Below are 12316 nucleotides of genomic sequence, written 5' to 3'. Positions count from 1 at the left end.
CTGATGTTGATACTTTTTATATACTAGTTACTCCCGAAAGATGTGCTGCTTTCATAAGATTTGGGTTGATGTATTTTACTATTAGCTCTACAAGAAGTAGTGTAGTGTAATTTTAGAGGACAATGGTTCACCTTTGCATAAACTACAAGTCTTATTAATAAGCAGACATCTGGAATAGAACTTGGAAAATAGTGTAACTTTTTTTTCTCCTGGACAATACTGTAAATATAAAAACCTAAAGATGAGTGTAGGTGGCTTCAGGAGTATAAACTCAGCTAATTTCTATTTTAGTCATTCTTTTCAAATGTCATTTATCCAGGCAAAGCTCTGAAATGTTGAATATCTTAAGAGGTATCTGGATTTCTGAATATTCATAATTGTGTTACCTGGGGATGAGAATGTTGGAAGTTTAAATTCTAGCCCTAGATTTTAGAATAAAATTCACTCAGCACTTGACTGGAGTACCAAAAAATGTTTCCAAAAAAGTGATAGTTGTAAGTGATCTCAGAATGTCTTAGACTAGGTTAAGATTCTCAGTGACATGAGAATTCAGTACAAGAATATTTACTGTGGAGTATAATTCTCACAGCTGTATTTTCAGTTTTCCTGCCCAATAAAGCATATGGTTTTTCAGTAACTGTATAAATGACTAAACAAATGTAAGAGACAAGTCCATGTGATAGTTTTAATTAAAATGAGTCCTGGAAGTTGGATTTTACATTTGATATCTGTTTGGAGTTTTAGAGCCATTGTGTTAAAAAATATTATATGTAGCAAGGAAAAGGTGCTTTTTACTTTTAATCCCTTTGATCAATATGGCTTTTTTTTTTCCAAATTGGCTAATGGATCAAAATGAAACCTGTCAATGTGAATTCAGTTATTGACCTTGTTACTTGTTTTTGCTAGAAATGTTATTAATGTAATAAATATCAACGTGGGAGATAATAGTGTGGCCTCTGTCCTAGAATGCTTTGTGTCGGTTACTGATTGTAAAATTGGTAGAAGATACTCTTAAGTGAACATTAAATAAAGTGACACCTAAGGAGTGATTTCTACTGTTAGAGAAGGAAGTTGTGTTAGCTTAAATGGAACTTACCGGCTCAAGCAGTGATCCATTTTAATGTTTGTACCCCTCCCTTAAATTACCCATTTAAATATTAGGCTCATACCACTTACCTTTTTTAAAGATCCTATGTGCTTTTATTTTCCTAGGACCTGCCCTATTAAAATCTAAGTAATAAAGGTATAAAAAGTTACAAATGCAAGTTGCCCTTTGAAAGGCTAATTTTTTCATATCTTTTATTTGGTTTATAAAATTCACATTTTAAAACATTGCAGAGTAGAAGAATTACAGTCACAATTCCTTGGCACCATGATAGCATTATTATGGTAGTACTGGCTAGACAAGGGAATGGTATGTGAAATTCATTAAGATAAATACTTTCTATGAGGGCAAATCTTGAAGATTAGAAAGTGTAGGTTCACAATACAAACTGGAAGTTTTATAACAAAATCCAACATTTAGTATAAATGGCTTTTAAATAAGAGCCCAAACTAAAGCAAATTGTATTGCTGTCATAAAAGCTTGACTACAAAAAGCCCCAAAATCAATGGTGATTAAACAGGAGTTTTGAATAACAATTTAAGGGGGGACTGAAAATCATGGTTTTATTGAATGAAACCCAGCTTTGGAATTTAAGCAAAATCACATTTTAAGATTTGTACTAATCACAGTAATAAAAAACCTAGTATTTGAAATTTCATTTGCTTATTCTCATTTTTAACAATCATAAAAATGTTACTCATCCCATCAATACAAAACAGTTCAAGAATATAATTCTCTTGACAATATTTCTGTTGGCATTCAAGAAAGACCACCTAAAAATCTGTACAGTTCTAACTGAAGACTTCAAAAGCTAACTGGATATGGAGAAAATAACTCCTCAAAATACTGGTTTCATACTTTGGCAATTTAGAAAATTAATTTTGAACCCTAGTGAAAGTATATATACTCTGAGGAAAGGATCCTGCAGAATAAGTTACCCCGTCTTAGGTGGGAGGGGGGTGGACATGATTAATTCACTAAATGTAATGCTCCTAGGGAGTAACCAAAGATTCCTATCTAACCTGTTGGGAAGGTTCACAGACTTAAAGTGCATGGCTGAAGTTAATATCGAAGGGGGGGGGCGAAGATCTCCCAAGTGGTGATGCTGTTCAAAGGATTAATTATACAAGGGTAACATTTTACATATTCTTGGTGTGCTACAAGTATGGTAAAATGGGATTAGTGTTTATTAAGTCTTTCATGCTTGAAACAGATCAAGTATTTCATGGCAGGGCTGATACTTCACTCTACACATAACTGCAGTAGTGGATCACTACATTGTAATGCTTCCTAAAAGTTACTGGAATGGAAATAGAATAAAATTTTTAATTACTCAAATCCTATCAAAGGCAAACTATTTGAGGTTTCGCCTTTAATGCTTAGAGGAGAATCAATCAGGAGCCTGTAATCGCTTACTATTAAACATTTTTTTTCTGGGGATGGATTTTTTTCCTTTTTAATTTGAAGAGGTGTGAGCCCTCCCTAAAAAAGTCAGCAATTTGGCGAGTCAGGTGTAGCATATGGAAAGTTGTGCAAGTAACTTAATGTAAAAGGCTGGTTTAACTTCCTTTCAAAATAAGGAAAAAGTTAAGGTAAAATAATACCTCTTTAACCTACTATATCTGAAAAGTATCAATAAATACATTGATCAGAAGAAAACCAAAAGGAAATTTTATAGAATAAAGTAATTGGCCTTTTCTAATGCAAAATGGGCAAAGGAAGTGGGGCAGAAAGGACAAGTAATTAAGGTTGAAACCTTAGCAAGCTAATGAAAAGTCTGTTGAACTGGAATATTAATACTTGTAAAAAGTTCAATGCATTTCTGATCTGAGAACTGTGAAGCTTTAAAGTGCATTAAGAAAATTACAGGCACCATCAAATACCAACTTGACAATATGCAGAATAAAAGAATCTGAATCCCTATTTTTAAGAAGGCCTTTACAAAATAAGGCAAATGTGTGTTAGCTCTGCTATCTGGCCTTTCTGGTGGCTTTATAAGTTACATGATTATTACATCAATTAGGAATTAAGCAAGTTATTTTAAAGCATGCCCTGTTGAAAGTTCTTTTTGAATAACAATGAGCTATTCTACAGCTTCTAATTCCCATGAACTGAATACATGGAAGATAAAACTGGTACCAATACAGTCTGAAAGCTGCTTAAGAAGGGCTATCTAAATACATCATGTACATGGTTCATACATTAACCGTTCATTGTAGGTACTTTCATACATAAGGACTTAATTCTGGAGTCTTACGGCAAATTAGATGAGCATCTCTGGATCAGCAATGCGTGACAGGAATCACAAACCCGTACTGGCTTTGGTGAAGAAGGCAAAGGCAGTTCATTGTCAGAGCAAGCATTACAGAAAATTTCCCCACAGTTTCTACAGTGGTGCTATTAAATGGAAAAATCAAAGAAAAAAACTGAGTTAAATTAGAAGCCATGTTTGCATCAAGTCCTTGGGACTCACTTCCTAGCTCCCTTACCTTTCTCTTAGAGAGTGAGAATTCCTTTTCACAAAGTTTACAATGTGTTGCTTCTTTGTCCTTCAACCAAACCAGTCCCTAGAAGGAAGAAACACGAATATTAATGCTCAAATTGTTAACACTTTAAAAATTACATGTGAAAACATTTTCAACCAAGAACACCTTGTAGGAATAGAGAGAGAGAGGACTTGGAAATGAGTCCTTTGAGAGATACTGAAATAGTTGGGAGAATGAATAAGTGTGGGATTTGCTTCAAAATAATCTGGGTGAGGAGGAAGGGATAGGGGTTGACTGCAAATACAAGATAGGCCATATACTGTTAAATATTGAAACTGGGTAATGGGTTAGTTTTTCTCTGTACAACTGTTTATGTTTGGACATTTCCATTATAAAATGTTTAAAAATTAATGGGAATTTTCTTTAAGGAATAAAGAGCCTTAGCGATTATCTAGTCCAACAAAATTTAAGGATACATTTTCACTATGAAATGCATATGAGTTTGGCATTATGTATACCATATACCACAGTAAGTCCTTAAAATTTGAAGAGAATTTGGAAATCAGATGTTAGAATTCATTATTTTAGAGGAGATTTCACCTTAAATTAAGTCTTACATGGCTATTAATTTCCCTTAAATTCTATAACAAATGTAATGGCTACTGTGTAGATGAGTAGAAAACATATGTATTGTAAGTTATTAACAGGTGAGAGTGTGACACCTGAAATTTCTAAATTGACCCATTCTTAACCCATCTAAGATCCTGGCTAGGAACACTTTTTTCCCTACAAAAGCAGTTTTGTTAAATGACGCCAGTTTTATATGAGAAGACCCAGGTGAAGGAACAGTCTTCAATGCTTCTGATTAATCTCATCACATGACTAAGCCACGTTGCTGCTGCCGAAGAACCAAGTACAGCTGACCCTTGAACAACTGGGGGTTAGGGGTCCCGAACTCCACATCGACAAAAATCTGCATATAACTCTTGATTCCCCCCAAAACTTTATATTTAATAACCTGTTGACCAGAAGCCTTACCAATAACAGTTAACATATATACTGTATATGTATTACATGTATACATATACTATTTTATTCTTACAATAAAGTAAGCTAGAGGGGAAAAAAACCTGGACAGCTCATATCAGACACACCAGTAAAGCGACTTCCCAAATGTCCGAAAGCCTAATGGAAGCAGCTTTGCTTCCTGCCAAGCTATGGGATCATGACCTGAGCTGAAGGCAGACAGTTAACCAACTGAGCCACCCAGGCGCCCTATGCTAGTGTTAAGTTGTATTTATACAGTTATATACATGGTATGTTTCATAATGAAAATTTTACAGAGCTTAAATAATGACAGTTGGGCAGACATCCCTACCCATCCAAAAAAATGTGAGAGCGAAATAAAAGGCATATACACAGATGCACAAATTCTTAAAACCTTTATCTTTTCAACTCAGCATTTTCCAGGAAGCTACCAAGGGATGCATTTCCCAAAACAAGGGAGTAAACCAAGAAAGAACTTAAAGGGTTCAGGTAACAGGAACCCTAACATATGAGAAGGATAAAAGGAATTCTAAGAATGGCAGCAAAGGAAAATGTCAGGACAGGGCTGACCAGACCAGACTGAAGCAGGAGAGCAAAGAACTCCATGAGGGATGACTCCAAGGAAAAAAGAACGAACGAAATAATTACCTGATTCATTTTGCCATGGGAAAAACTTTTTTTTAATTTTATTTATTTGAGAGAGCTTGAGGAAGAGAGAGCACAAGCAGGGTGAAGGGCAGAGGGAGAAGCAGACTCCCCACTGAAAAGGGAGCCCAACGTGAGACTCAATCCCAGGACCCCGGGATCATGACCTGAGCCAAAGGCAGACACTTAACTAAGCCACCCAGGCACCTCAACATGGGAAAAACTTTAATCAAGAAGCATGTTAGGGGAAAAAAATAAATAAAAATAAAAAATAAATCAAGCAAGGGGTGCCTGGGTGGCTCAGTCGTTAAGCGTCTGCCTTCGGCTCAGGTCATGATTCCAGGTCCTGGGATCGAGCCCCGCATCGGGCTCCCTGCTCCGCGGGAAGCCTGCTTCTCCCTCTCCCACTCCCCTGCTTGTGTTCCCTCTCTCGCTGTGTCTCTCTCTCTGTCAAATAAATAAATAAAATCTTTTTAAAAAATAAATAAATAAATCAAGCAAGCAAGCAAGCAAGCAAGCATGTTAGGGGTGGGGTGGCTGGGTGGCTCAGTCAGTGGAGCATCCGACTCTTGGTTTCCGCTTAAGTCATGATGGAGCCCTGCGTTGAGCCTCGAGTGTTCAGTGTGGAGTCTGCTTGTCTCTCTCCTTCTGCCCACCCCTCCCCCATTATCACACCCTCTCAAATAAATAAATTTTTTTTTTTTTTTTTTTAGATTTTATTTATTTGTCAGAGAGAGGGAGAGAGAGGGCACGAGCAGGGGGAGGGACAGGCAGAGGGAGAAGAAAGCTGCCCACTGAGCAGGGAGCCCGATGCAGGGCTTGATCCCAGGACCCTAGGATCATGACCTGAGCCGAAGGCAGACGCTTAACCGACTGAGCCACCCAGGTGTCCCTAAATAAATAAATCTTAAAAAAAAAAAAAGAAAAAAGCATGTTATAAAGGTGTTTGAAGGTATAAGAAAACTCAAATGCTCTAATACAACAAAACTTTTTTTAAAATTTTTTAAAATTCAATTTAGTTAACATATAGTATATTATTAGTTTCAGGGGAAAGGCAATTATTAACTCCAAAAGAAAAAAGAAATAGTTCAAGAAAGAAAATATAATCACAACAAACTACGTGGCCCAGCAAAGAGCAATATTTAAATAGTCAAAGAATATATAGTAAATGAATTCCATGAAAACTTTTAATTATATTGGGAGGACAATGAAGAGCAAACAGACCAGGGTGAGAGTAGGCAAAACTCCTCATCCACCATGTTAACCAGGCCATACAGATAGGTCTAAAATAGGTCTTAAATAAATGAGTGAATAATATATACTGCCTATTATTTAGAAATAGTGGGGTAAAGCCAGAAGGAACGACTAAAAGAATCGGAAGTCGCCCCCTTCAGGTGGCAGGAGCTAGGGTGGATGAGGGACAAGGGGGTGAAGAACAGGAGACTACTACTTTTTTTAATTCTTTCTAGCACTACTTGACTTTTTATTTTCATGTAACACTTCGCTAAAAAAACAGAATGGGAAGCTGTGTGGTAGAAGGTAATCTCACTGAACTACTCACAGAGAGACCATTTCCTCCTATGTTGTAGAAGGGATTCTTGCCTCCAGACGCATTCAGAACCATACACTGAACCACTGTACTAATCACTTTTCACACATATTAACCTCAGTATTCAAAGCAACCCTGGGCAAAATCCTCTGCGTGTTTCAGAAGCCATTCAGAAGAGGGAACAAACTCCATGAAGGGGGGACTTGTTGATGGTCAAAACTACTAACAGACCAGCACAGGGACTCAAGGACTCTCAAAGGCAGTTTCACTCCATCAGGCCATGCTTTGTAGGAAGGTAGACAAAGTTCTCTCCAAGGTCATTTCCAGTATGATTACTGACTGCTTCTAGAGGCATAACAGGGAGGAGCTGGATCCCCATCATCCCTGCTCCCTGTTCGGTGCTTCTGCCTCTATACATCCTGGGACTCAGCACCTCAGGTGTATATAGGCTTTACCTTCTAGTGGGGACTCACATATAGCTCTACTTTCCTACTTGAGGAAAACACTTTCTACTCACCTGCAATGCTTTGTTGGCTTCTTTTATATCTTCTATTTTAAGTTTTGATCTGAAAAGATTACAAATGGGTCCATGTTTCAGTAAATATATTACATCTAGAACATCTAGCAATTCATTAAGGTATTGGTTTTTCATAGGATATAAAACCGTATATACTACAGGATTCTAATGATCTTCTTTGACTAGTGGGATTATATTTTATATTTTCCTATATTCTCTAAATGTCCTAAGCAAAAATGTCCTTTTTAAATTTAAAAATTGCTTTAACAAAAGAATACTGGCATTTTCATGTGGTTGTGACAATATCAGTAAACGCTGTCATTTACTGTGGGCTCACAGTGCACCAGACTTCATGCTATATGACCTTTGCATGTATATGCTCATTTAATCTTCAAAACAAAAAAACCTATTTTAAAACTTTTTTTTTTTTTTAAAGATTTTATTTATTTGACAGAGAGAAACACAGCAAGAGAGGGAACACAAGCAGGGGGAGTGGGAGAGGGAGAAGCAGGCTCCCCGTGGAGCAGGGAGCCCGATGTGGGACTCGATCCCAGGACCCTGGGATCATGACCTGAGCCGAAGGCAGACGCCTAACGACTGAGCCACCCAGGCGCCCCAAAAAACTCACCTATTTTAAAGATCAATCAATCAATATCAATAAAGTGAGGCCTGATGAGGTTTCATCACTCGCAACAGGTCACAGAGGTAGTAACTGGGGAAGCCAGGATGCAAACCCTGGTCTTTGTGACGTTAAAGCCCATGCTAGCCGTTATACACCCATTTCTCTACCAGAAGCAAAAGAATGGTAAGAGTGGGAATATTAAGGAAAATAGAATTGTGATACTTTTCACCTTTTGAAAATACATGTTAATGAACATGCAGATTATAAATAGCAATAATTATCTGTGATCCTACTACCCAGAGAGGATAATCTACATGTTGATGATATGTGTATATTTTAAATTTAAATTCAATTACTTAACATAGTGTATTATTGGTTTCAGAGGTAGAGGTCAGTGATTCAGGCGTCTTATATAACACCCAGTGCTCATTACATCATCTGCCTCCTTAATGCCAATCACCCAGTTACGCCATCCCCCCGAGTATGTGTATATTTTAAATAGAGTCATCATTTATATAGTTTTCCATAAACAGCTCTTTTCAGGTATTAATATATCCTGAAAGGCTGAGAGCTACTGACTTGTCATTAAGTATCTGCCACATCATTATGGTAAAATGGTTACATGGTAAACCATGAAAAATATAAAGTAGTTTATATAATTATCTACTGCTGAACTTTCAACTTATTTCAAATTTCTCGCCACAAAAATTGTTCATTAAAATTGGAATGACCAAAATATTTGTATTCTTTTTCTTAGGAAAACAACTTAAAAATGAATTTAGTGGATCAAAAGGTATATCAAGTCTCTGCTCCTGAGGCAGAACAGTAGGAAACTGCTTCATACTACAAGCGCTCCTTGTTCCAAGACCAAAAAAAAAAAAACCAAAAATGTTAGTTTTTTATCTGGTTCACATACTTCTACCGTGGGAATAATCAATGTAAAACTACACAGATTAAAAATACAAACACAATAGGGCGCCTGGGTGGCTCAGATGGTTAAGCATCTGCCTTCGGCTCAGGTCATGATCCCAGGGTCCTGGGATCGAGTCCCGCATCGGGCTCTCTGCTCCTTGGGAGCCTGCTTCTCCCTCTGCCTCTCTCTTTCTCTGTCTCTCATGAATAAATAAATAAAATCTTTAAAAAAAAATAAAAACACAATACTAAAATTTTCTTGGCTAAATTCACATCTACAAAATGTGCCTGAAGAAAACTGACACTGGGGGGAATAAGAGCCAAAGCAGTAACTGCTACACAGAAAACCTGAACATGGAATAAAAGTAGCTTAATGGCATTTGCTATAGAGATCGTTATGGAAATTCACTGGCGTTGCTATATTTCTGGTTAAAATGCCTTTATTCACAAATATGGACACTGGAAATATCGCCCCCTCTGATACAAGTTGCCAAACTAAGCTAAAGAAAGGAGCAGCAGTTCCAGGGCCAGTAAACACAATGTGCCAGAACATCTCCTCTCGGTACGGAGGAAACAGAGGTCTGTATCGTTCCTTTTAATTAGCTTTTAGAAATATTTAATTGTGTAAAATATTTGACCATGGCATGAAAACAGCATAGGGAAGGGCCAAGATAAAACATGAGGCTATAATAAATGTGATACAATCGATTATGACACTATAGGAAAAACACCCATAAATGATACAGTCTCTGATAATCCTGAAACCTCTGCTTTGAGGAAAGAAAAAAAAAATCTATAGTTTTCTTTACATGGAAAGAATATCTTTTACAGAATACTACATTTGGAAGAGTCCTGGAAATTTATTTTTCTAAACTAAAAATTCTTCTTCTTGGAATTTAAGCCTTGATGAGGATAAGAAAAAAGCTGGTTATCATCCTTCACATATTTTAAACCCAGTCATTATAATACAGACATATTAGTTTAGATTCTCTTCCTTGAATATTCCATCCTAATATTTCATGTTCCACATTTTCTTCAAATGTGAACAGCTCACTTTCATTTTGTTTAATCCTAATTCGTCTCTCTACAACATAATTTATTCAGAATAACATTTAAAACCTTTCAAAATTTATCAAAAATTCTTTTTAAGAATCCTTTAATAAGAAATCAGTAAGATTAAATACTTCATTAGTGAAAGTATTTTTCTAGTTAAAATTAATCATTTACATTTAAAATCACAGGTTCAGAAAGTGAGCACTAGAAAGTAATTTTCACATCCAACCTCATCTGACAAGAAAACTGATACTCTAGTTGTGATAAGCAAAGGTACTGTGCTAGGGGTTTTCACATGCTTATTCTCAGTTAATTAGAAAAAGAACCCTTTGGGGATTTTATAACATTCCATTTTACAAATGTGGAACTGGGCTTAAAGATGTTAAATAACCCTAAGTCACGAAACTAGTAAATGGTAGAGGAATACTTATTCCTGTGAGTGATACTAATGAATACTAATTTTTAAGTTTAATCATAACTTGAAAACACAGTCTTGCATGGTTCTTTCTGAAACCTGTATTTTCCCTTTTAATAAAATTAAATATGGTTCATATTATTCCAAATGACCTTTATCCTCCCACTCTGCATTTTAAATAATACCCAAATGGACTATATAAAGCCTAAAGGCTTCTGGTAAATTAGAAGCAAAGATTAAAAAGTACTGATCCAACCTCAGTCCCTCCTCATCAATAAATTTTTAAAAAGATATTCATCACCCTGTGTATTATGGAGGAACCCGATAGCTTATAATCACAGGAGCCGGAGGATGAAGAGGAAGAATAAAAGTCTTTCACAGATAACCTGGTGTGGTATGGGAAACCTCACAGGGGCCGCTGTCTCTCCTCCAGCCCTGATAAATTATTCTCACCACTCAAGAGGACTACGGTTAAGAAAGGATAAAATGGGGGGGGGGGGAGAAAGAAAGAAAAGGATAAAAGGAGTTCTGACTCAAAGCTGGTCCAATCCATGTCTTAGAGACTATGGCCCCAGAAACAGCAGATGAAAACTAATAAATCTGTGCCATAACAATTCAAAGATTAACAAGGAAAAAACATATGAAAAATGAAGTAAAAAGACAAAAGACAAACAGAAGATGTACAATGTGTACAATTTTTAAAATCCCCTAAGAAAAAGATGAGCAACCAAAAATATGCACAGGATATGAACAGGCAGTAAACTATAAACACAAAAGGAACACTAATAAATATAGACGTTCAGGGGCACCTGGCTGGCTCCGTCCGTGGAGCATCCAACACTTCATCTCGGGGTTGTGGGTTTGAGCCCCACGTTGGGCATAGAGATTACTTAAAGAGATAAATATAGATGCTCAACTGTGCTTATGGTTAAAGAAATACAAATCAAAACAGTAAGATTTTCAACTATCAGACTGGCAAAAACATTCTCTCCTACTAATATTGGAAATATTGAAGGGGTCTAATATTGGAGATAGAGGATAATTTGACACTACCAGAATTTTTTTAAAGCACATTCTTTTTGGCCCAGCAATCACCTTTAAGGAACCTACTCTTCAGATATATTCATTAAAGTGTATCAAGATATATCAACACAAGCATACAAGGATTTCACAGCATTATCATTTATAAAAGAAAAAAAATTAGAAAGTTTAAATTATAGCACACCCATCCTATGGAACATCTTGATGTACTGATTTGGAAAAACCTGTTCTAACATATTCTTAAGTAAAAAAAAACAAAGAAACTCACAAACTTCAGAAGAACACGCATACAGCAGTTACAGAGGAGGTAGGCATGTATAAAAAAACTTAATAAAAAAAAAAAACTTAGTCAAAATAACCCTTGAAAATTCCTTAAATAGCCCATAAAGTTCAGTATAGATTGTTGAGTATGTCCAACCTTGAGCAGTAATTTTCATGCAAACCAAAAATTGAGAAACAACAAACTAGACTAAAGGAAAAAGGGGAAAAAAGTGAATTCAGAGGTGCCTGGCTGGCTCAGTTGGTAGAACATGCGACTCTTTAAGTAGGCTCCACGCTAGGCCTACTCAATGCAGGGCTTGAACTCATGATCCTGAGATCAAAACCGGAGCCAAGATCAAGAGATGAATGCTTAACCGACTGAGCCACCCAGGTGCCCTGAGCGTGCAACTCTTGATCTCAGGGTTGTAGGTTTGAGCTCCACATTGGGTATAGAGATTACTTAAAATCTTAAAAAAAAAAAAAAAAAAAAAAGTGAGGAATCAGAGGGTATCATGCTAAGTGAAATAAGTCAGAGAAAGACAAATATATGATTTCACTCATATGTGGAATTTAAGAAAACAAACAGATGTACAAAGGGGAAGGGGAGGTAAAAATAAGAACTGAGAGGGAGGCAAACCATAAGAGACTCTATAGTTAAGAGAA

The 12316-nt window shown here is 36.5% G+C and overlaps 1 protein-coding gene across 6 annotated transcripts in view; it reads right to left on the bottom strand.

Moving 5' to 3' along the window:
• Positions 1-1282: 1282 nt before the first annotated feature.
• Positions 1283-12316, bottom strand: part of RUFY2 (RUN and FYVE domain containing 2) — a 46330-nt gene continuing 35296 nt past the window's right edge. For all 6 annotated transcript variants that reach the window (XM_036113849.2, XM_036113847.2, XM_036113844.2 and 3 more), the window contains 3 exons: positions 7350-7398; positions 3595-3672; positions 1283-3502 (listed from right to left, as the gene is read on the bottom strand). In XM_036113849.2, the coding sequence (XP_035969742.1) occupies positions 3359-3502; positions 3595-3672; positions 7350-7398 (271 nt within the window). In that variant the 3' untranslated portion in view covers positions 1283-3358. The remainder of the gene's footprint in view (positions 3503-3594; positions 3673-7349; positions 7399-12316) is intronic.

The sequence above is a fragment of the Halichoerus grypus genome, chromosome 7 (genome assembly GCF_964656455.1).
Source record: "Halichoerus grypus chromosome 7, mHalGry1.hap1.1, whole genome shotgun sequence".
NCBI lineage: Eukaryota > Metazoa > Chordata > Mammalia > Carnivora > Phocidae > Halichoerus > Halichoerus grypus.
Note: the sequence above shows the minus strand (reverse complement) of the source record. Positions and strands in the feature narration are given on the sequence as shown.